This window comes from Brachionichthys hirsutus, chromosome 9 (assembly GCF_040956055.1).
Source record: "Brachionichthys hirsutus isolate HB-005 chromosome 9, CSIRO-AGI_Bhir_v1, whole genome shotgun sequence".
In the NCBI taxonomy this organism is placed as follows: Eukaryota; Metazoa; Chordata; class Actinopteri; order Lophiiformes; family Brachionichthyidae; genus Brachionichthys; species Brachionichthys hirsutus.
Genome location: NC_090905.1, coordinates 699,030 through 725,565, shown reverse-complemented (window position 1 = coordinate 725,565; position 26,536 = coordinate 699,030). Strand labels below are relative to the sequence as shown.

At 43.5% G+C, this 26,536-nt stretch overlaps 1 protein-coding gene across 1 annotated transcript in view; it reads left to right on the top strand.

Moving 5' to 3' along the window:
- Window positions 1–26,536, top strand: part of mcf2l2 (MCF.2 cell line derived transforming sequence-like 2) — a 94,771-nt gene that overhangs the window by 67,784 nt on the left and 451 nt on the right. The window contains exons 23-34 of the mRNA XM_068743807.1: window positions 2,128–2,208; window positions 2,988–3,128; window positions 6,836–6,928; window positions 7,613–7,691; window positions 13,562–13,598; window positions 15,254–15,351; window positions 17,218–17,313; window positions 17,979–17,983; window positions 18,674–18,770; window positions 24,719–24,790; window positions 25,150–25,254; window positions 25,666–25,775. Coding sequence (XP_068599908.1) covers window positions 2,128–2,208; window positions 2,988–3,128; window positions 6,836–6,928; window positions 7,613–7,691; window positions 13,562–13,598; window positions 15,254–15,351; window positions 17,218–17,313; window positions 17,979–17,983; window positions 18,674–18,770; window positions 24,719–24,790; window positions 25,150–25,254; window positions 25,666–25,775 — 1,014 coding nt within the window. The remainder of the gene's footprint in view (window positions 1–2,127; window positions 2,209–2,987; window positions 3,129–6,835; window positions 6,929–7,612; window positions 7,692–13,561; window positions 13,599–15,253; window positions 15,352–17,217; window positions 17,314–17,978; window positions 17,984–18,673; window positions 18,771–24,718; window positions 24,791–25,149; window positions 25,255–25,665; window positions 25,776–26,536) is intronic.

Here is a 26,536-nt window from a genome sequence, read left to right as displayed (position 1 = left end):
GATCAGGAAGCAGCTGCTGAACGTCAGCTTGGAATCAATGAATGGATAGCGAGACACTGGAGAAGAACTGGAAGGGACAACGAAAGTGACAGCGCTACCCACTACGCCACTGTGCCACCCTGGCTCCCAATAAAGTTAAAAAAGCTTCCTTTAGCCGAAGCATATTGGAAGGAGTTGTCTTCCTCCTCCTCTCCTCTGCCTCACCACACACTTTAAAGTAAAGTGTACAATTATCATGTTTTTAGAACCGTGCTGGGCTTTTCTACAATCAAGGTGATCTTTAATTCCTTTCTATATTTTTGACACACATAAACCCATAAAAAAGGTTTTAAACAAGTGTTTCTGGGGCTGGAGAACAGATGAACTGGATTTACAATCATTTAAATGTGGAAAATTGTTTCGGTTTAAGAATATTTCAGGTTCCAGAGTCAGAGAATGGATTAAATTCATTAACTGTAGTTAATTAAATGTTTTAAAAAAATCTTTCTGGGTAAGTATCTCATGCTACAACGTGGACGCCTGCAGCTTATGGAACGTTTTTCTTTTTAAATTTACTGGCTGCGGTTTAAAATCAAGGCCCCAGAAATTATGGGATGGGATTCATACACCTCTTCTTCTATTTATTATGATTATGTTGGAAGCTATAATGACAGATGGACAACGTCTGAAATTGATCAACGGTTCTGATTTTCGTCCACGAGTTCCCTGAGTTCAGATTTTTCTTTTTCCCCGAAATATTCATACATTTTAATTTTCTTTTCATCCTCATTGGAAAATTCCTCCAAATTCACAAATATTCAACCTTTTTTCAAAGATGTCAGCGATAAACTTCATTCAATGTTCCTAACATTCACACATTCTGTACCATTCAAGCTTCTAAAGGTTTGAGGATTTGTTCTCAACCAAAATTCCTTCAAGCCTATAATCTTGATAATATAATATAATCACAGCCATTGTTCCTGAATAACAACAGTGGAAGTTACTGCTTCTAATCTACCAATAGCGTTGGTTTATAACACAATTGTTGGTCATTGTTTGCTATTGTCATCATCATAATTTATCATAATGATCATAATGATCATAATTTATCATCGTCAGGTGTCATCTTTGATCCCAGGAGTAGATTTATCCAGAGTAACCTGCAGGATGAGAAAGCACAATGCTCTGAATGAATGAATGATGAATGAATGAATGATGAATGAATGAATGATGAATGAATGATGAATGAATGAATGATGAATGAATGATGAATGATGAATGAATGAATGAATGATGAATGAATGAGTGAATGACACGTGAATGTGTGAAGGAGGATGACCGGAGCAGGCACAGATGCTGGTGCATCATGGGACATTCTCAGCAGGGCTGACCCTCAGATCATTTATTAACCCGATCGTATCAGGTGTGTCCTGCATTCTCCGGGCCGGAGAGTTGAGCCCACACCTGGTTCATAAATCACTGGGGGGTGGGGGCTGGATGAAGAACGTTTGTTGCCCTTCGGATGTGCTTTTGTCTCTCTGGGGAGTCTGATCGGGCTCACAAGCTGCTTCTACGGCTTTTCTTCGACATCGACACTCTGAGATTTATAATGGTTCTGGTCGTGGTATCGGTTCTGCATCGGGGACTGTGACCCTCCTGACGTCAGCGCTGATGCCGTGATGGTCAATCGCTAATGAGGGTTAGGGTTGGGGGGGTTGCACAGCTCCAAAAATAGAATATTCATCACTGTTAGGTCAGCGCTGGATGAGGATTCGTTATACTCGTTAGGGTAAAAAGGATCCTTGTTTACAGCATTTAAGTCTTGTTCCAGATTCAGGAAACGTTCACAAGTTAAAAACTGTGGAGACCTTCACGCAGCAGACAACAACCATCCAGACGAGCTGTTCAGAAACCTGGGAAGGATGTCAGTGACGTGTCATCGCAGTGTTCCTGCACGAAAAGGCTAAATGTGCAGCGATACTATTCAGAGAAAAACATTGTGCTGCAGTAAATATTCCCCTTTTCCCTCCGTTTGTCCCGAAGCTTAATTTATGGAAGACATGAACCCAGCTGAAGGATTGTACCTCCTGCAAACGCTTCTGCCTGCTATGAATGCTGATGCATGAATCTGTGTCTGCGTGTTCACAGGGAAATCTGAGTGAGCTTGGGAAGCTGCTGATGCAGGGATCCTTCAATGTGTGGACTGAACACAAGAAAGGCCACAGCAAGGTAGAAGCCCCCGCCCCGCCCCCGCCGCCGGAGACAGCACCGTTACATGCAGCCGGTCCTCGCTTAACGACAGAGTCACGCTCCAAAGACGCCGTCGCTAAACAGAACCCCCGTTGGCCGACAACTTTGGGTGCTCAGAAAACGTTTATGCAGTATTAGCGTAGCTATCGGCCATTTATACTGTACGATGCCACCTCTTCTCTTTTGGATTGCATTCTGGTACGTAGACGTACTCGCTCCCTAACCGATTCCTTCTCCCTAAACACAAAGCCCGTTGCAAGTCGCCGTTAAACGAGTACGTCGTCGAGTGAGGGCCACCTGTAGAACAAAGAGATTCTACAGCAGTGAGTTCGATTAAAGACCCTGTTAAAAGATGACATGACTACGTGTTTGAGAAATGCTTTTCATTTTCATGATCAGTATTTGTTGCATGCTGCACAGTTAGTGGGCAAAACGCATTAGTATTAGTATTTATGGAAGCACCCCCCCCCCCCCCCCCTCTATTTATTTCTGGATTCCACCCATGCCTTAATTTATTTTACAGCACAAGTTACATTTTGTCAGAAAAACTAATTGTATTTTTATTTAATTAAATGTTCAATAGCAAATGATAATTATTGGGCCGTCTTTATTCCCTCTAGCATAAGGTTGGAATTTCTGAAGTGTTCATGCATTCATGAATATATATTATTTAGATTTGATATCATGCCAAACCGTTTTAGAGAGCAAACTGATTTTGACTGAAATGTTGACATGACTTTGTGAATACCTGATCTCAGGTGAAGGACTTGGCCAGGTTTAAACCCATGCAGAGACACCTGTTCCTGTACGACAAGATGCTTCTGTTCTGTAAGAAGCGAGAGGAGCCTGCAGAGGGCCACGAGAAGACCCCGTCCTACAGCTTCAAACACTCTCTCAAGGTCTGACATAGATGAGGGTTTAAGGGTCTCTGCCAGGCGAGGGCCGTCCTATGATCGAGAGGTTGGCGGTTCGATTCCTGGCTCAGGCTCATGTGTGCACTGTCGTTGTGTCCTTAGGCAAGGCACCTCACCCAGACTGCCTGGGCGCCTGCGCACCCGGCGACCAGCAGCAGACTACAGTTAGAAAGTGTAACTGCTGTAAACCAAATTGCCCTCCGAGGAACAAATCAATAAAAAGTATTTAGTATTAGTATTAGTAGTATTAGGAAAATGAGAACTGAACAGAGTTGAAGTTCAATCTGGAGCCCAGATTTTCTGTCACATGGACAGAAAACACAGTTTAGAATGGCTAGCTTCTCTACGCAGCAAAGCCCAGCCAAGGGGCATTTACACACATTACACACTCACAATACACACTCACAATACACACTCATAATACACACTCATAATACACACTCACATTACACACTCACATTACACACTCATAATACACACTCACATTACACACTCATAATACACACTCACATTACACACTCACATTACACACTCATAATACACACTCACATTACACACTCATAATACACACTCACAATACACACTCATAATACACACTCACATTACACACTCACAATACACACTCACATTACACACTCACAATACACACTCATAATACACACTCATAATACACACTCACATTACACACTCACATTACACACTCATAATACACACTCACATTACACACTTATAATACACACTCACAATACACACTCATAATACACACTCACATTACACACTCACAATACACACTCACATTACACACTCACAATACACACTCACATTACACACTCACAATACACACTCACATTACACACTCACAATACACACTCATAATACACACTCATAATACACACTCACAATACACACTCATAATACACACTCACATTACACACTCACAATACACACTCATAATACACACTCACAATACACACTCATAATACACACTCATAATACACACTCATAATACACACTCACATTACACACTCACAATACACACTCATAATACACACTCACATTACACACTCATAATACACACTCATAATACACACTCACAATACACACTCACATTACACACTCACAATACACACTCACATTACACACTCACAATACACACTCATAATACACACTCATAATACACACTCACAATACACACTCATAATACACACTCACATTACACACTCACAATACACACTCATAATACACACTCACATTACACACTCACAATACACACTCACATTACACACTCACATTACACACTCACAATACACACTCATAATACACACTCACATTACACACTCATAATACACACTCATAATACACACTCACATTACACACTCATAATACACACTCACATTACACACTCACAATACACACTCATAATACACACTCACATTACACACTCACAATACACACTCATAATACACACTCACATTACACACTCATAATACACACTCACATTACACACTCATAATACACACTCACAATACACACTCACATTACACACACTCATAATACACACTCACATTACACACACTCATAATACACACTCACATTACACACTCACAATACACACTCATAATACACACTCACATTACACACTCACAATACACACTCATAATACACACTCACATTACACACTCATAATACACACTCACATTACACACTCATAATACACACTCACAATACACACTCATAATACACACTCATAATACACACTCATAATACACACTCACATTACACACTCACAATACACACTCATAATACACACTCACATTACACACTCATAATACACACTCATAATACACACTCACATTACACACTCATAATACACACTCACATTACACACTCACAATACACACTCATAATACACACTCACATTACACACTGACAATACACACTCATAATACACACTCACATTACACACTCATAATACACACTCACATTACACACTCATAATACACACTCACAATACACACTCACATTACACACACTCATAATACACACTCACATTACACACACTCATAATACACACTCATAATACACACTCACATTACACACTCACAATACACACTCATAATACACACTCACATTACACACTCACAATACACACTCATAATACACACTCACATTACACACTCATAATACACACTCACATTACACACTCATAATACACACTCACATTACACACACTCATAATACACACTCACATTACACACACTCATAATACACACTCATAATACACACTCACATTACACACACTCACAGACATTTTGGAGCACATTACTGTATATACGTAACAAAAGTTTTAGATCTTGCTAATCCGGCTTTTCCATTTTTCTTGTCCATGAAATAATGCTGGAATAATGCTGGATTAATGCTAGAATAATGCTGGAATAATGCTGAAATAATTCTGGAATAATGCTAGAATAATGCTAAAATAATGCTAGAATAATGCTAGAATAATGCTAAAATAATGCTAGAATAATGCTGGAATCATGCTGCAATAATGCTGAAATAATGCTAAAATAATGCTGGAATAATGCTGGATTAATGCTAGAATAATGCTGGAATAATGCTGAAATAATTCTGGAATAATGCTAGAATAATGCTAAAATAATGCTAGAATAATGCTAGAATAATGCTAAAATAATGCTAGAATAATGCTGGAATCATGCTGCAATAATGCTGAAATAATGCTAAAATAATGCTGGAATAATACTAGAATAATGCTAAAATAATGCTGAAATAATGCTGAAATAATGCTGGCATAATGTTGGAATAATGCTGGCATAATGCTGCAATAATGATGATGAATATATTTATTAGATAGAATATTAGAGTACAAGTACAGTCACACAGTAGCATGTATTACAGTACAAATAAAGTCAAACATCCTGTCTAAGAGGAGCATTTCAAAAAAGCCCTTGCGGTCTTGTTTCCGTTGAAAGTCATGGTCAAAGTCAAATGCTGGAATAATGCTGAAATAATGCAAAAATAATGCAGAAATAATGCTAGAATAATGCTGAAATAATGCTGGAATAATGCAGGAATAATGCAGAAATAATGCTGGAATAATGCTGGAATATTGCAGAAATAATGCTGAAATAATGCTAGAATAATGCTGAAATAATGCTGGCATAATGCTGAAATAATGCTGGCATAATGCTGAAATAATGCTGGCATAATGCTGCAACAATGCTGCAATAATGCTAGAATAATTCTGGAATAATGCTGGAATAATGCAGAAATAATGCTGAAATAATGCTGGAATAATGCTGGAATAATGCTAGAATAATGCTGAAATAATGCTGAAATAATGCTGGAATAATGCTGGAATAATGCTGGACAGACACTTTGTTTAGTTTTGTTTAAGATATTCAGCGAGGAGGACACTTCAAGGCACACTAGAAAATACTCAAATTTGACGTAGAAACTAGAAAGCAAGAGACTACATTCAGTTTTATCTGAGAAACTGAGTCAGCAGATATTCTCCATGTTCGATTGTGTTCTCGTCAGGTTCTGGATCATTGTTGGGTTTTAGGATTCTTTTTTGACATTTGATGTCGTTGATACAATGTTGCTGCATCTCTCTCTCTCTCTCATTTCTCTCTTCCTGTCTCTCTCCTTTCCCTCTCCCCCTCTCTATCCAGATGAGTGCTGTGGGGATCACAGAGAATGTCAAAGGTGACAGTAAGAAGTTTGAGGTGTGGTTCAACGGCCGAGAGGAGGTTTACATCGTACAGGTATGTTCATGTCATTCCACTTATGTTACTCCATTATGCTTTTATTGTAGACGTTTTATTGTACTTTATGCTTTCAACTTAAAGACAACCTTCTGTATGTGTGTAATGTAAGTGTGTAATGCATTTATTTCTTTGATACAATAAACACATAATATTGTAAAATACAAATTAATTAAAGAGATGTTCATAGTCGTCGGTGTTCAGCTAAAAGGGCATCAAAAAGCAACCAAGCACAGACATACGATGATTCCATGCATCTCCAGGGGCCACGAGAGCCCAGCATGACTTGAAAAGAAGTTAATCGTGCCATTTTCAGAGGAAATCTAAACTGCAGCTTCCCACCCTGGTGCACACCTTCATGCATTCATCACGTGTTGCCACTGTGCATTTAACATATATGGAAATCTTGCATATCAAACACATTAAATGCTTACAAATATTAAACTTTTAAAAATGTAATTATACATTATTTGCATACTATTTATTGTTAATTTATATCAAAGTATAATTTGCACACAAAATGGCCTTGGTGATCCTTTCCACAATCCTCCTCTTGGGGGCAGTGTTGGCCCACAGCTTCAGCAGTAACCAGGCTCTTCCTTTTCAACAGCATTTATGTTAAGCAGCATTCGTTCTTATTGTGTGTGTGTGTGTGTGTGTGTGTGTGTGCGTGTTCTTCCACAGGCGCCTTCCATGGATGTGAAAAGCATGTGGGTGTCAGAGATTCGCAAAGTCCTTACAGGCCAGCTAGAGGCATGCAGAGGTACACACACACACACACACACACGCACGCACACACACACGCACACACACACCTATCGGCCTCCGTCTGTGTTCTCGCCCCTTCCATGCGACATTCTCAGGTCCGACTTGCAGCTACGTGAGCCGCCTGTCTCTGCCTGTAGGGGCATTAGTTCATAGCCCACAGACTTCCCACAATGCACAGCTCATGCTAGCACCCACACTCAGCGATTGGCCGTTGAGCGTTCCTATTTTGAGATGCGCTCACTGTCCCAGTGGAGCAAGCGGCTGATCACAGTGTAGTCCTCATAAGATGGACGCCAGGCAGGGGGGGGGGGGCTCTCTGGCATATGAGAGGCAGGCCTGGAACAGAATGAGAGAATCAACCTGTGCATGTCCAGATGTATCTGACTCATGACACAGAAACATGTCAAAACCAATATCCTATAGCTGCTGATTCTCAGACAGAACAGCCAATCAGAAGAGGACAGAACAGAACAGCCAATCAGAACAGAAGAGAAGAGAACAGCCAATCAGAAGAGAACAGAACAGAACAGAACAGCCAATCAGAAGAGAACAGAACAGAAGAGAACAGAAGAGAACAGAACAGAACAGCCAATCAGAACAGAAGAGAAGAGAACAGCCAATCAGAAGAGAACAGAACAGAACAGAACAGCCAATCAGAAGAGAACAGAACAGAAGAGAACAGAAGAGAACAGAACAGAACAGCCAATCAGAACAGAACAGAAGAGAACAGCCAATCAGAAGAGAACAGAACAGAAGAGAACAGAAGAGAACAGAACAGAACAGCCAATCAGAACAGAACAGAAGAGAACAGCCAATCAGAACAGAACAGAACAGAACAGCCAATCAGAACAGAACAGAACAGAACAGCCAATCAGAACAGAACAGAACAGAACGGCCAATCAGAACAGAACAGAACAGAACAGCCAATCAGAACAGGAGGCTCTCTGTCTCCTCTGTCCCAGTTAGTTGTCCACCGTGGACACTCAAGGAAAACCACTTCTGTGAGCCTCTAGCCAATCTCTGCACTGTGTGTGTGTGTGTGTGTGTGTGTGTGTGTGTGTGTGTGTGTGTGTGTGTGTGTGTGTGTGTATGTGTGTGTGTCTGTGTGCGTGTGTGCGTGTGCATGTGAGCGTGTGCGTGTGAGCGTGTGTTATTCACCTCTCACCATATGGGAGGAGAGCAGAGAGGAGCTGGAGAATTAAATTGGAGGAGATTGAAAGTGATGGGGAGAGAAAAGAGAGGGCGGGACAATGGTGGGAGAAGAAAGACACGCAGTGAAAGACAATTTTCAGGATGGAGAAGGAGGCCGGTAGGGGGGGGGGGGGGGGGGTGACAGGAAGAGCAGGAACGGAGGGAGGGCTGCGTGTAAAAAGAAAGAGGGGGTGAGAGATTAAGAATGGAGAGGAGCTTCTTGAGTCGGAGAATGTGATTGGACAGACACAAGATCCAGTGATGATAATATATCATGAGTATCATGAGCGTTAAACACAGAGACGGATTACTCAAAGTAACAGAACACCTAGATGGGTACTAAAAATAAAAAACATTTAATGTGAGAATGAAGAAGAGGAATCTGAATCGGTCCCTTGTTCTGGTCCCCAGCCACGACATATTCAGGTCGTCCTGCTGACAAACACACAAACACACAAACACACAAACACACAAACACACAAACACACAAACACACAAACGAGGGCACGTGGAAACACAAGCGCATGTCAAGTAAAGAGAGGAAGGAGAAAACTGCAGAAATATAGTGTAAGCCTGTTTACATGTTGACCGTGACCAACAGGATTCAGACCAGGCTTCATTCCCGTACCTGCTACTCCATGACCAGCCTTTATGAACACAACATGATGAACATGGATGCTTTTTGCTGAGGAGGATATTTGTAGTACTCTGTGCTGAGTCTGCGTCTCATCGACAGTATTTGAATGACGGTTTTGTAACCGCGGCCGCACCTCATTGTCAACACGCATTTCACAGGACGCTTCTCAAGATGTTTAAAGAACTCATTGAAGATTTAGGTTGATCTAAAAGCACATATTTGGGGGTTAAACATTAAACATAGCATGTATTACAGTACAAGTACAGTCACACAGTAACATGTATTACAGTACAAGTACAGTCACACAGTAACATGTATTACAGTACAAGTACAGTCACACCGTAGCATGTATTACAGTACAAGTACAGTCACACAGTAGCATGTATTACAGTACAAATACAGTCACACAGTAGCATGTATTACAGTACAAGTACAGTCACACAGTAACATGTATTACAGTACAAGTACAGTCACACAGTAGCATGTATTACAGTACAAATACAGTCACACAGTAGCATGTATTACAGTACAAATACAGTCACACAGTAGCATGTATTACAGTACAAGTACAGTCACACCGTAGCATGTATTACAGTACAAGTACAGTCACACAGTAGCATGTATTACAGTACAAATACAGTCACACAGTAGCATGTATTACAGTACAAGTACAGTCACACAGTAACATGTATTACAGTACAAGTACAGTCACACAGTAGCATGTATTACAGTACAAATACAGTCACACAGTAGCATGTATTACAGTACAAGTACAGTCACACAGTAACATGTATTACAGTACAAGTACAGTCACACAGTAGCATGTATTACAGTACAAATACAGTCACACAGTAACATGTATTACAGTACAAGTACAGTCACACAGTAGCATGTATTACAGTACAAGTACAGTCACACCGTAGCATGTATTACAGTACAAGTACAGTCACACAGTAACATGTATTACAGTACAAGTACAGTCACACAGCAACATGTATTACAGTACAAGTACAGTCACACCGTAGCATGTATTACAGTACAAGTAGTCTAACAGTAGCATGTATTACAGTACAAGTACAGTAGCATGTATTACAGTGCAAGTACAGTCAAACAGTAGCATGTATTACAGTACAAGTACAGTAGCATGTATTACAGTGCAAGTACAGTCAAACAGTAGCATGTATTACAGTGCAAGTACAGTCAAACAGTAGCATGTATTACAGTAAAAGTACAGTCACACAGTAGCATGTATTACAGTACAAGTACAGTCACACAGTAGCATGTATTACAGTACAAGTACAGTCAAACAGAAGCATGTATTACAGTACAAGTACAGTCACACAGTAGCATGTATTACAGTAAAAGTACAGTGACACAGTAGCATGAATTACAGTGCAAGTACAGTCACACAGTAGCATGTATTACAGTACAAGTACAGTCACACAGTAGCATGTATTACAGTACAAGTACAGTCACACAGTAGCATGTATTACAGTACAAGTACAGAGTATTTCTAAAAAGCCCTTGCGGTCTTGTTTCCGTTGAAAGTCCTTCGTACATAAATCATCGACATTTAACAATACAAATAAAACTAATATTAAATTACTCAATTGATGCAAAATATCAATAAATTAAAAGGAAACATAATATGGACAACGTAGGTGGGATTGATCCGGAGTCGTGATGACTATCTCCGTTTCTGCCCCCTGAAAGGTGTATTTTTAGGGCCGTTTTGAAGAAGGCCAAAGAGGTGCATGTTTTGAGGGCAGGAGTCAAACCGTTCCACCCTTGGGGGGCAGTATTGTAAAAAGATGATTTACCCATGTTAGTCCTATAGGAGGGGGTAATCAGGTTGTTGTTTGAGCTCCCTCTAGTGTTGTGGCTGTGGGTGTCACTAAATCTGTGGAGGTCTTTAGTCAGGTATGTGACTTATTTGAACAGCTTTTCAACAGTGGTAAGGAGTTTGCACGTTCTCCCCAGATCTGCATGGGTTCTCTCTGGGTTCTCCATGTGTCTGCATGTGTTCTCTCCGGGTTCTCCCGTGTTTTGCGTGGGTTCTCTCCGGGTTCTCCCTGTGTCTGCGTGGGTTCTCTCCGGGTTCTTCCATGTTTTGCGTGGGTTCTCTCCGGGTTCTCTCGTGTTTTGCGTGGGTTCTCTCCAGGTTCTCCCTGTGTCTGCGTGGGTTCTCTCTGGGTTCTCCCTGTGTCTGCGTGTGTTCTCTCTGGGTTCTCCCTGTGTCTGCGTGTGTTCTCTCTGGGTTCTCCCTGTGTCTGCGTGTGTTCTCTCCGGGTTCTTCCGTGTTTTGCGTGGGTTCTTTCCGGGTTCTCCCTGTGTCTGCGTGGGTTCTCTCTGGGTTCTCCCTCTGTCTGTGTGGGTTCTCCCTGTGTATGCTTGTGTTCTCTCCGGGTTCTCCCTCTGTCTGTGTGGGTTCTCTCCGGGTTCTCCCTGTGTCTGCGTGGGTTCTCTCCGGGTTCTCCCTGTGTCTGCGTGGGTTCTCTCCGGGTTCTCCCTCTGTCTGTGTGGGTTCTCTCCGTGTTCTCCCTGTGTCTGCGTGGGTTCTCTCGGGATCTCCCCATGTCTGCGTGGGTTCTCTCCGGGTTCTCCCTGTGTCTGCGTGGGTTATCTCGGGTTCTCCCCATGTCTGCGTGGGTTCTCTCCGGGTTCCCCCTGTGTCTGCGTGGGTTCTCTCCGGGTTCTCCCTGTGTCTGCGTGTGTCTACGTGGGTTCTCTCCGGGTTCTCCCTGTGTCTGTGTAGGTTCTCTCTGGGTTCACCCTGTGTCTGTGTAGGTTCTCTCCGGGTTCTCCCTGTGTCTGCATGGGTTCTCTCCGGGTTCTCCCTGTGTCTGTGTGGGTTCTCTCCGGGTTCTCGCTGTATCTGCGTGGGTTCTCCGGCTTCCTCCCTCCACCAACAGCTTAGGTGAATTGGTGACACTAAATTGTCCGTACGTGTGAATGATTGTCTGTCTTTGTACGGCCCTGCCCTGAGCTGGCGGCTTGTCCAGGGTGTGCCCCACCTCCCACTCGTTGACTGCTGGGATAGGCTCCAGCACGACCCGGCAACGCACAAAGCGGTTCAGAAGATGAATTCATTAATTATATATTAGATTAAATAGACTCAAACTGAGGACGTTAGGATGCAAGCCGGCACAGACCTGTGTGGCGCCGGGTTAGAACTGGTTGCTGTTCTAAATTAATGTAGAGGCCATTAGCTTTGCCTTCATCTACCGAATCATCCTGTTACTCTGCTATTCCTTGCCACGATGCGTATAATCTATCGGCCTCACCAAAAACGTTGGTGAGATGCATCCAGGACCGCCGTGGCTCGTCCTTCATCATTCCGCTCATAAATCCATAGATCACAGTGGCAGATGAGGAACGCCACTCTTTTAGAATCAGCTTTGTGGTGATGATGTAGCATAATAAAGAACACTGACCTTTGAACTGTAACAATTATTGCTTGTTTTTTGACAGGGCTGCCAACAGAAGCCAAAATGAAATGAGTCTGAACCCGTTGGCATGGAAACAAATCAGTATCGGTACGAGATGAACTCCACAACTCAACATGTTTTACAACCTTGGCCCCCGCCCCGAGAGTGGCGGGATCAAGGTTGAGCTGTGAGAGGATTAGAGTTTGTGTTGTGTGTGGGTGCAAATATTGATGCTTTTCCTTTTCACACACAACCTCACCAACACAGACTCAGCTGTGGAACCAATACTCGGTGTTGGGTGCATCTGAAAGTCTCACAGTCACCTTACGTTATCAGAAGCGTCTAATCGTCTATCGTTCGGCTCGTCGTTCAAAAGGCGACCCCCCACAGCCACATGCCTTTTAGCTCGTGGCTAGCTGAGACACCAGAAGACACAGTCCCATCATGAAGTCAATGTCAGTTACTTTCTCCATCACGCTGATCAGAGTCTGATGATTGGGGCAACACAGCAGAAATCCTATTTGAATATTTCCTGTTGGTCAAATGGATCATCATCGTAGGACACCCTGAGAAGTGTGAAATAATCTGTGTTCCCTTTGCTGTTTACAGAAGCCAGCCAACTGAACATCTACAGCGCCCCCATGAGGTGAGCTGCCAACAATCGACAAAATGATGTGTTGAATCATATAAACCAGGGGTGTCATAAATGTAACTACTCCTTAACATGCTGTTAAATAACTATTAAAAAAATGATTTAACTCTTTAGCCGTCACAGTAATTACAATAAAATATTCAGTTTCGATATCACTTTTTGAAAAGGTTGTAACTTAAAAATTGTTAGAGATAAATAAAGTCATACTGTAAATGATAAAAATCATAAGTATGAACCAAAGTTTGTGATGGGAATAAATTAACACATCTAATAATGTGGAAAATGCATTCAAATGCAATCATCACGCAGGAACAAAGATAATCGATACAAAATCAAAGCAAAACCAGAAAGCCAACCGAAGTGGGAAAGATAAAGAACATTCCCCGAGTCAATGCCGCAGAAAAGACGTCACTTTCAGGATCAGCACTGGACAGCTCCATATGTAGCCGGCTACATATGGAGCTGTCCAGTGCTGATCCTGATCCATATGTAGCCGGCTACCTATGGAGCTGTCCAGTGCTGATCCTGATCCATATGTAGTCGGCTACCTATGGAGCTGTCCAGTGCTGATCCTGATCCATATGTAGTCGGCTACCTATGGAGCTGTCCAGTGCTGATCCTGATCCATATGTAGTCGGCTACCTATGGAGCTGTCCAGTGCTGATCCTGATCCATATGTAGCTGGCTCCCTATGGAGCTGTTCGGTGCTGATCCTGAGCTCCATATGTAGCCGGGGTCAACAACAAAAACAAAAAGGTTCAAATAACTTTCAATAGTCACCTCCAGCAGATTATTGATTTCCTGACTGCAGCGTGTTGCTATTGTTATTGACATGTTGCTGAATTGTTCCGTTTGATCAGTTCACTAAAGTTACAAACATTGCATATTCAATTGTATAGTTGTAAAAATATATGGATAGATTATTGCTGTTATTATAAATGGTATTATATAGCGCTTTTTCCACCGTTGCGGTGCTCAAAGCGCTTTACATGAGGCCTCACATTCACCCATTCACACACATTCACCCTCCAGTGGGCGACTGCTGCCATGCAAGGTGCTGCCAGACCCACTGGGAGCAGTCTGGGGTTCAGTGTCTTGCCCAAGGACACTTTGACATGCAGACAGTCAGAGCTGGGATTGGAACCACCAATTTACTGACCACTGGACGACCCACTCTACAAGCTGAGCCACAGCCGTCCCATAACATAAATATAACATAAATCCTTTCAATTGATCAGGTTAAGAAAACCACACTACTCCATCGATCAACAAAACTTATTCAAGTAAATAATATTAAATAATAAAGTTATGGCATTAACGTTGTTGTCACAGTTGAGAGGGGCAGAACTGCAGAACAACCAACGAATGTGGGCTGTTAAGAACATGTGACAGATGCGGCATTTTACAAAAACAAATGTCTGCACACAGCTCTCGGGGGCCACAGAAAATGACTTGGAGGGCCACATTTGGCCACCGGGCCTTGAGTTTGACACATGTGATCTAAACAGAACACATGGCTAACGTTAAAGCTAATCTACTGCTTATTCCCAGAACGTCCTGCTAGTGGTTTAGACAGGGAACATAAGGATAGATTTAACAACATTTTGCTTTGGCCAGGTCAAAGGTCCTAATTTCACATGTCCTTCTAGAAATGTGCGTAAAATGGTGCTGAGACAGTCTGATTCTTCAAGTCCAGAGTCCAACTTCAGGAGGTCCAACCCCAGTCCCAACATGAGGCAGAAGAGGGGTAAGAGGGAACTTGTTATCTGTGAACAAAATATTTGAATTTGTATATTTTTTTTGCACTGTTGTCTCACAACGAGAAGGTTCCGACTTCGATTCCTTTCTATGCTGAGTTTGTTTGTTCTACCCATGTCTATGTGGGTTCTCTCCGGGTTCTCCGGCTTCCTTCCACCTCCAAAAGCACGCAGGTTAGGGGAATTGGTTTACACCAACTTGTCTGTAGGTGTGAGAGTTAGTGTGTATAGTTGCTTGTCCTTTGTGTGGCCCTGCGATGAGCTGGCGTCTCATCCGGGGTGTACTCTGCCTCTTGTCTGTAGTCAGCTGGGATAGTCTCCAGCAGACCCGTGACCTTCAAGGAGGAGAAAGTGGCTGAGACGTTTGAGGTCGTCTCGTCAAAAAGGGAATGGATGGATGGATGGTGGATGGATGGATGATGGGTGGATGGAATGGATGGATGGATGGTGGATGGATGGATGGATGGATGGATGATGAATGGATGGTGGATAGGTGGATGGATGATGGATGGATGGATGATGGGTGGATGGTGGATAGGTGGATGGATGGTGGTGGATGGATGGATGGTGGACGGATGGATGCTGGATGGATGGATGCAGGATGGATGGATGATGGATGGATGCTTGATGGATGCTGGATGGATGGATGTGGAATGAACTGTGAACCATTCAGCTCGAGACCAGGTTTGATGCCCCCCCCCCCCTCCCCTCTCCCTCCACACACCTTCTTGGTTTGGTTTGGTTGGTTGCTTTGGCTTTATATCTTTGCATCCGACCACACCCGACACTCACCCAACACTGCAAACATGACTGCTTTACAGACTCCAGACGCTTGTTATCCACTTTAAGAGATAAGGAACTTTCTGTGTGGTCTCCCGGGTCGGGACAAATGCTGAACCAAAAGGTATATTCATGTGTGACGATTCCCACAAAGGCTCAGCAGAATGAAGCAGAATCTGATATTCAGCCGGTGTTGATTTTACTCTTTGGGACACAGCCAGAAGTAATGGGAGCGTCACAAATGTAAATCACAACAAAGTGACAGGAAAAGGTGTCTCCGGAGTCAGCGTGCTGAAAGAGGTCCACTTGTTGTTCCTATTCAGTTGTTGTTCCTGTTCCCTCAGACCATTCCAGGATCTGTGTAACCATGTTTTGGTGGTGAAATCACAGTTTATATACTGGAAATCAAACTAATTCTAAATACTAACTACAGTATTAAACTAGAAAAGCACTCAGAGAGCACAGACCTCCCCCAAGCAGCTCGTTCCCCTCCTCACTGGATCTACACCGTCCACACGGTGATCTGGATCAGTACCAGAATGTTCTAGATTGTTCTTGGTATCTTTATACACCAACATGAAAAGTAAACGTGAATCAGTTTGTGCTGATTTTTGAATCTGTAAATGGGTTTTAATGTTTAAATGTAATATCTTTTCCTGAACCCATTCTGGATCAAATCCAGATGAAATTCAGTGGTGAGATCAAGATCGACACGATTGTGTCAAATTACAAACATTGGTCAATAATCGACGGAGATATTGAGGAACAAATTCATCGTCCAGGTCGAGGTGAATCCAGAAATTGTTCAAATTGAGTGGAAGGCGTTTCTCCTCTTCCATCCTGAAGGACCGGTAGAGGTACCAGATACTTTCCTCCTGGGAGCAGAGAACAAAGAAAGGGCCGAAACCACCAAGGCCATTAGCCTTTATAGGCTGGTTAATGTCTTGCTGTGTTTTAAATGACGACCATCAACCAGCTCATAGATCAGACCTGAAAGTCATCCCGCTGACTCGCGGCCTGCTCTTCATCTCCTTTCCCTGCTGTACCAACTAACTTCCTCTTGCTTCCCCGCTCAGTTGATGCTTCAGCCAGCCAATCAGGCCTCTCAGCTGCTAATGCTAGGAAGCGCTTCACCTTGCAGGGACTTTCAAACAGGAGGTCTCTCCCGGCAGGTAACACATTTAGCGCTCAACTCTCTTACCACCGTCATCATCGTCGTTGGAGTCTTCTTTCTCTTCATCTGGTACTGCGTCACCATCATCTTCATTATGATGATAATCCTCACCACTGACGAGCGCCAGTGTTTACCGTTCTAGTCTGTTCTCCAGTCTCATCTTCACACGGATGCTTTCTCTCTCTCTCTCTCTCTCTCTCTCTCTCTCTCTCTCTCTTCACTAGGTGCGTTTACATGGACACATTTAACCCGGTTAAAATCCTGATCGGAATAAAAATGCTTCATGGACACACCTTAACCGGAATAGTCTAACCCGATCCAGCCTGATCCGGTCACAATTCTATCCCGATGGAGAGGGGTGCTTTATACCGATTTGTGACCCGGTCAGGGCGCATGAAAACACTTATTCCGATGTATCGGTACAAGTCGTCCTTACTGCGCATGTCTGTGACGTCAGCTACACGCGCTACTGCTATTGCCGGAAGCTAGCTGAAGCAGAGCGAGCGAAAAGCACGGCGGGCGGAAGACAGAACTGGTCAATATCTGAGACAAACACGTTGCCGGAGACATTAAAGGAGGAAACTAAAAGCGCAAACGGGGAAAACGAGCGAAATAACGCTGACGTTTCAGGCAGGAAAGCGCGGAGCGATGATTTGTTTACAGCGGAAGTTGCTACGCTACGCTTCTTCTTCTACCATTTCCGGTGTTTTTGGTCAAACTGCGCATGTCAGAATATTCTGTTCCGATCAAAAGTGTGATGCATGAACACGCAAATCCTAATCGGATCGGATCTTTAGGGTCCATGAACACGGCGCATCGGATCACAAGTTTACTCTGAACTCTGATCGGAATAAAGACATGTTGTCCGTGTAAACGCACCTACTTATATACACACACCTCTCTCACCAAACCACTGTCATTTACAGTTAGTTAAAGTGACCTGTGTTGTAACACTTTCAGATGAATTCAGATCAAACACATCATGTTGATTGTGTCGTATTAATGCTGGTGTGTTTGGGGCACACTAAAGACCGGTGAATCCAGAAACACGAGGGTAACGTTGAAGGATGCTCGATGCAGAGATGTGATGAAGCAGCGGTGTTTTGATTCCCTGGGAGTTCGTTCCTTTGGGTGGTAAATGAGAATGGTGAATAATTCATGCACCATTTGATGAGAGCAGGCGGGGACAGATAATGTTAAAACAGTATCATATTTCTCTCTGTTATGTTTTTATTCTGAATTAAAGTCTAAAACAGCTCGTCTCTCTGTCATCCATTCTTCATTTCTTCTTTCTTTCCCTCCTTCTTGCTCTCGGTCCATGCTCCTTCCTTCTTCCTGACTCATCTCCGGCTACAGAGCCAGCTGCAAAGGAGGCACAGGTCCCCCGGCGCTTTTCGCTTTCCTCCTCTCTTGTCTCTTCTCCGTCCTCCTACGTCGCCCCGAGACGAACAAAAGGTACCTGATTACGGGCTTCTCGCTCTGACTTTTGCTATTCATATATTTTATAACTTTAACAATTGTCATTTCTTCTGTACAAATTCGCACACATCAAGCTGCTGACAGTCCAAATGCTATTCTCAGCAGACATCTAATATTAAGACTATCTTATTTGACAGGTTCTCTTAATGGTGCAGTGTTGAATAAAAGCCAACAGATGATTAAAACACAAAGACAGGACAATACGCTGCACCTCGGTTGCTTCTCTGCACAAATTGCTTTTTTCTTTATATATCACCTCCACCTTCTTGTCCTTGGTTGCCTATAAAATGTTAAGCAGGACTAGACAGCTGACATGACACTTAGAGATTAAGATTAATGCAGCCTCATAGGGAGCACGGGTAGCACCCCTACCTACCCTAGGAGCTAGTGTAGCTAGCACCCCTACTTACCTTAGGAGCCAGTGTAGCTAGCACCCCTACCTACCCTAGGAGCTAGTGTAGCTAGCACCCCTACCTACCCTAGGAGCTAGTGTAGCTAGCACCCCTACCTACCCTAGGAGCTAGTGTAGCTAGCACCCCTACTTACCTTAGGAGCCAGTGTAGCTAGCACCCCTACCTACCCTAGGAGCTAGTGTAGCTAGCACCCCTACCTAACCTAGGAGCTAGTGTAGCCCAGCAAGAATCGCCCTTGAGCCAGTCCCAAACAAATGCAGAGGGTTGCAGCAGGAACGGTATCCGGCATAATACTTTAGACTCCTGTCTTCTCCTCAGAGCCACTGTCTCTAAGCCGTCCATCATGTCTGTCCTCACCACTGTCTCTGAGCCGTCCATCATGTCTGTCCTCACCACTGTCTCTGAGCCGTCCATCATGGCTGTCCTCACCACTGTCTCTAAGCCGTCCATCATGTCTGTCCTCACCACTGTCTCTAAGCCATCCATCATGGCTGTCCTCACCACTGTCTCTAAGCCGTCCATCATGTCTGTCCTCACCACTGTCTCTGAGCCGTCCATCATGGCTGTCCTCACCACTGTCTCTAAGCCATCCATCATGGCTGTCCTCACCACTGTCTCTAAGCCGTCCATCATGGCTGTCCTCACCACTGTCTCTAAGCCATCCATCATGGCTGTCCTCACCACTGTCTCTGAGCCGTCCATCATGGCTGTCCTCACCACTGTCTCTAAGCCGTCCATCATGGCTGTCTTCACCACTGTCTCTAAGCCGTCCATCATGGCTGTCCTCACCACTGTCTTGTAGACCTGTCCCTTCGTCCTATCACAGAGCACACCTGATACTCTCCTCCCCCCGTTCCAGCCTGCCTGCACACGATTCTTCACCTCCTTTCCACATTCTCTCCATCACTCTGCTCTGTTGACCCGAGGTACCTGAAGTCCTCTCCCTTCTGTAGAGGACTACTTGTGTAGCCTAGTCCTTGTAGCTTCACTGTCCCCCCTGGGACCTTCTCATTGTTCACGTTGTCACGGGAAAATATTTTATTTTAACTAGAACACTTTGTTACATTGTTACATCTCACAACAATTGTATCAAACACAGAACCTCTGAGAAAAGTTTAATGTGAAGAATTTGACCAGCAGCAACTATTAACTGAGTTAGTCAGACAACTTAAACATCCAACTGGAACAGCTGCGTTTACTGATCACGTCTCCTTCCCACTTGTTACTCATTCATGAGCGCTTTTTGTGTTTTGCCCATATATCTGGTAAAACGCAGAAATGTCTAGCAGAGGAGGTGGCAGGAAGGGGTTCTGGGATTATGTCCTGTGTGTCCTGACGATAGTACCAGACTCCTTCTCCTGGAAATCTGATGCTTGGGACATACAAGCGGTTTTCCCCAATACGAGTCATGGTGTCTACTTCATACTGCCCTTCAGCAATCTGTGTGACTGTACCAGGAACAAATCCCCATCATATTGGACCAGAACCCACTGTCCAACCTCAATGGTGGCGTTGTCGCTATCTGGTTCATCTTCTCTTTGCTCAGATAACACATGGCACATTGTAGGATAGCACGGACAATTTCCCCCACAAAAGCAAGACACCTCCCGTGTGTTGATGACTCCTGGCTTTGAGGATGTCACCAGCGACCCAGGAACAGTTTTTAGATTGGGGGGAATCAATTCGCCGCTGGTATTTATCTCCTCTTCTGACACTTTAAACAGAGTCACTGATTAATTGTTCTTCAGATGATCATACAGACATCCAGCATTTGGGATACTGGTCCCATGCAACACTATTCTGTATGCCAGATTCTTTAAAGCCCCACCTACCCCATCTGGGGCACCTTCGCCATGTGAGGCCTCAGTGAATTTCCAGGTCACCCCTTTAAATCCATGCATGGATGGCACAGTGGAGGCTAAGTAAAAAGAGGATTTATTCCTATACTGAGAAGTTGGGCCGTCTGAAATAAAGTTTGCCAAGTTGTTTCCTCTTACTATTGATTGGCAATCCATTTTTTTATTTTCTGATCCTGACCCTTTGCAGAATGTTTATTGGTGCGATTGCTGTTTTTGCTCTGTTGGCCATCAGCCGTCTTTAGTTTATGCAATTCTACTGTCTTGCCACACATTTTTGTTCAGCACATCTTAATTTAGATCTTAATTTTCCGACAAGCTTGGATGAACGCTGTCTAATATTTACTTCCCCTGTTCTCTGGGGAGTGGATGCCTCCATTGGCCCTGCTATTTCTGAACTTTCTTTTGGTGTTCTGTTATGATTTTTGTCCAGTTCGTCTTCGTGTTTCGTCGTTCTCAGAATCCTCTTTGTTACTTACACACAATTCTGGTGTTAAATCAAGTAGTACTTTTTTCTCTTGTTTTTTCTTTCTGTAATACTTTGCTGAATTGGTTCTCCATTGTTTTGTTTTTCTTTTCATGCTGTCTAGTTGTCAAATCCTGAGTTGTCTTGAGTTTTCCAGTGTCTTTACGTTTTTGATATCTCTCTCTTTCTGTTCTTCTGTATTCCTCAAGTTTAAGTCGCTGTAAATTGCTGTCCTATGCTTTGCCAACCTCTCTTTCGCTGACGCCCTTTTCTTTTCACTTGATGCTTGCCTGCAACAAAATACCATACTTGAGTATAACATTTCATGAAAAAGAAAGATAGAAATAGATTGTTGAATAGAATGAGCAAGAGTTATAGCGCATTCCCTCCTTTATTGGTCTGTTTCTCATTACCTAAACATTGTATCTCTCCACCGCAACAGGCCCTCAACTGTTGCGGTGGATGATAATGGTGTTGCGGTGAATGATAATGGTGTTGCGGTCGATGATAATGGTGTTGCGGTGAATGATAATGGTGTTACGGTGGGTGATAATGGTGTTGCGGTGGATGATAATGGTGTTACGGTGGATGATAGTGGTGTTGCGGTGGATGATAATGGTGTTGCAGTGAATGATAATGGTGTTGCGGTGGACGATAATGGTGTTGCAGTGAATGATAATGGTGTTGCGGTGGATGATAATGGTGTTGCAGTGAATGATAATGGTGTTGCGGTGGGTGATAATGGTGTTGCGGTGGATGATAATGGTGTTGCAGTGAATGATAATGGTGTTGCGGTGGATGATAATGGTGTTGCGGTGGATGAGTGACAATGAACGTTTATGCTAACGTGGCTAGTACATGATTTGCTAGCTAAACTATTCTTAGCTGTTTATGTTTAGACCATAATGGGGTATATAATAATAATAGATATAATCATTAACTTATTTTTTTTAACTTCAAAACTTCACGTTTCGGTAATGAGAACTAAAAAGTTGTGTAGCTACTTAAACATACAAACTTTGAAATTATATCTGGAGAGATAATAAAATAACTGCTTACCTGGCAGCCATCTTGAATGTTACAGTCAATAATGTTCCCTCCAACAAAATTCCTTGCAAATGTAAGCTTCTTGAGGACTTAAACAATGATCGAAAATTGTTGCGGAGAATGAGAAAATGAGTCTTGGACACATTTTTATTCCTTGTTATTTTCACTAACTTTACTAATATTCTTCAAAGACCACATGTCTCTTCACTGTAACTGTTTATAGTATAACATGCACTAAAGTTTATTCTTTTTTATCTTTCTTAATTACTAATATTTCCATCTCATCTCATAGAACCCAAATCCAGTTATGGACACGTTGCGGTAATGAGAAATTTACCCTTAAATGTAAAGAAAAACAACAACATTTATATTTATTATGGTAAATTTAAATCATGAGCAAATAGTACATTAAGAGACTTCTATAATGGTATCCTTGTTATTTTGATAGCATTAAGTTTTATAATCAAAATGCTTCATGCCACCTTGTTAGTCTGGTTTCGCGAGAATCACCCACCCAGTCCTCTCCTACCTGTCTCCCTGATCACCTGAGCTGTTGTATTCCAGTCTTCTGGAAGCCTCTCTTGTCCACCCAGAGTCTGTCTAACCTCTCCGTTCTTCAGCCTCCACCACTTTGTCCTCTGCTCTGCCGTCATCCTCTTCCTCTTCTTCACCACTAGAGTCATCTTCCTCACCACCAGCCTATGCTGGCTGGCTACACTCTCTCCTACCACGACCTCACAGTCACCAGCCTCCTTTAAACTGCTCCGTCTACACTAGATGTCGTCCACCTGTGTGCTCCTCCCTCCACTCTTGTAGGTCACCCTATGTTCTAGTCTCTTCTGGAAATAAGTGTTAGCGACTGCCATGTCCCTCCTTTTGGTAAAGTCCACCACCGTCTGTCCTTCTAGGTTCCTGTCCTGAATACCAAACTTGTCCATCACTTCTTCATCTCCTCTATTTCCTTCACCAACACGCCCATTGAGGTCTGCTCCAATCAGGACTCTCTCTCTGCTAGGATGCTCTGAACCACTTCATCTAAGTCAGTCCAGAACTTCTCCTTCTCCTCTAACTCACCTCCTACCTGTGGAGCGTAAGAACTTCTCCTTCTCCTCTAACTCACCTCCTACCTGTGGAGCGTAAGAACTTCTCCTTCTCCTCTAACTCACCTCCTACCTGTGGAGCGTAAGAACTTCTCCTTCTCCTCTAAGTCACATCCTACATCTGTACAACCCTCTGCATTTATCCGGGCTTGGGACCTGCTCAAGGGAAACACTGGCTGTGCTATGTTAGCTCCTGCTAACCAAGCTGCCCAAATTCTCATGTATATATGTCAATATGGAACCAATATTTTTAATCCCCTCAATTGTTATTTACAAAATATAAGTGGAACCCAAGAAACAGAGAACAGAGTCCAGAAATAGTTTTTAACCCTTTACTCAAGAACTACTGAGCAGAAAACAAGGCACGGGTCAGCTGGACCCCTCAAAGTCCAAATAACAAAAATACACAGCCGAAAAATACATATACTCAATTGAACAAACTGCTGGCTGGTGTTGCAAAAATAGCTAACATAAAATACCAGCCACAGGGAACAATAGGAATAAATGACCGGTAAACAAAATAATAGACTTTAACTCAGGACAAGAGCACGGTCAGGGAGCATAAGAAGAACTCGTTATTGGTTCTGAATGGCAGGAAATGCACACAAAACACTGCCCGGAGAAACTATCAAGATCAACCAGCAGTAGACGGACGGCTGTGACCATCACAGACGAGAGTCAGCATGGCATGAGGAGAAAGCCAAAACTAGTCTGACAGAGAATGTCGGGGGAGCAGACCCTCAAAGGGCTGCTGGTGATGAAGAAAATAGTTTCCCAATGCTCTTTTTGTTCAGCACATTTCTGGTGTCAAACAGCGCCACCAACTTATCACAAATGGAATCAGGTGAGAAATGTTCCTTCCATAATGATCGACTCCACAAGCATCAGCTACGCTCCATGGAGGCTCAGTATTTCAGATTCCACGTCTGAAAATGGTCTTCAATGCGCCTTCAATTGGTTTTGTGGGGTTATGGTGTGTGGCAGCCTTCTAAAGGAGGCCATCTAACAAAGCCTCTGGTTGGTTGTCGTTTCCTCCGGCCAGGTACCCTCTCTGCTAGCATAAAGAGCAAGAGACACGAGATAAAAAGTGACCCCACTCCCTTTGGCTATGAAGGTACTTCGACGTGGAGTAAAGCTCGGCGCATGCTGGTCCCCGCAGCCTGTTTGGTTTTTTAGGCACAGCTTATTTATTTTGTTGTGGATGTTGCCTGGAACGTGTGCTCATGGCTTTTGTGCTTGTTCGTTCCAGTTCATGCCTGCCATGTTGACAAGTGTTGTGATTTGTGCTGTGCTGTTTCGAATGCATGAGAATCACAGATCATGTTGATGTCGTTTCGTTGCGTTTTTTTTTGCCTGCTCCCTGCTGCTAGTCTGCTGTCTGCACGGCCCTCTCAGTACAACATAGATGTTCTACACCTTTATGCCTGATGTTGTTGATTGGGGATCATAATGAAAAAGATGGCTTCCCTTCAGATACTTTGCGTGGTGCTATGACTGCTGTCAAGAAACATCAGAACATGACTAGCAGCACTGTTGCTAGCAGCGCCGCCACCGTCCCCAGATCCGCCTCCCAACCAGGTAACGTCAGAGGAGGACCGTCTCCGATGCTCCTCTCTGCGGCGCTATTCTGATGCAATTGAGTTGATGTGTTGTTGGTTGAAAATTGTGTCCATTATGGCTAATGACTTGGTGTTGGTGTTTAAAATTCGATTTTGGGTGTCTTCAGAGTTTCAGATGTTTCTTTCAGGGCTTTGATAACTCCACCCGGGCTGGACTGTAACCTAGCCGTAGCTAACCAGCAGCTTGTGCAGCACGGTGCCGGTGTTGCATAATGATTCAGACTGTTCCAAATACAGAGCGTGTTGACGTTTCAAACAGAGCTATCAAGCTTTCACTGCTGATGTGCAGAAACTCACTGCATTTCTGAATATTCACCTGCCAAGCGGAATAGCAACACCTGTGTGTTCACGGGCATGTTCTTCTCCCCAGGGTGGGCCCAGCGGCGTCTCCCGTCCATGGACACGGAGGACTTTGAGACAATCCCGTCCAGCATGGAGGAATCCTCGAACTCCTCTGAAGAGGAAGACGCTCATAAAAATGTAGGCCGTGCTCGACATGATGCCTCACTTTGGCTAGGAAGTGTAAGAAATCACTTAGATTGGTTTCACTGTCAAACTGGAAAAGTCACAGCTGTAAATTAATTCATTATAAGTTAAAACCACTCAACATTGTCAAATGCTTGGCCAAGTGAGAAATGGGGTTCAGCCAGTGCCATCCTGGTCCTGCTGGGTCGCACCGGCACTCGCTATAAATCGTCACGCTCTGCGATCGCTCGCCTCATCCCTCCACCCGTCTCTGCTCATCCTTCAGTTCCTGGTAAATCCCCTTCTGAGTGGAATGAAAGGGAATCACTCCACTGCTTAATCATTTTCCATGGACAAGTGTCTCATTAGCAGCAGGCACTGATGGCTTGACATTTAAGAAACAGCGGAGGGGGGGGGATTATAGCTGCAAGTGCGTTGGGTACGGCAGCCTTCCCATTTCCATTCTAGTACGTGTGATGTACGTTGCCACGTGGGCGAGCGTCACACACACACTCAACCTGTTCGCAGCACACACTCTCTTTCCAGGAATGAACAGTTTCAGACCAAACAGCAGCCTCGTTACATGCGCAGGTGTTCAAAGGAAAAAGACAAAACTGGCAGGTTTTTATCAGGAGATTGTATTTAGAAAAAATGCAGCTTCAATCAACTTTCTGAACAGAAAAGATCCGCTAATTTTAACTGTACTGAAACAGATAAAGAATAGAAAGTCACATTACAGCGGATCTGTGCCAAAATGTAATCTTGTCAACTCTCTC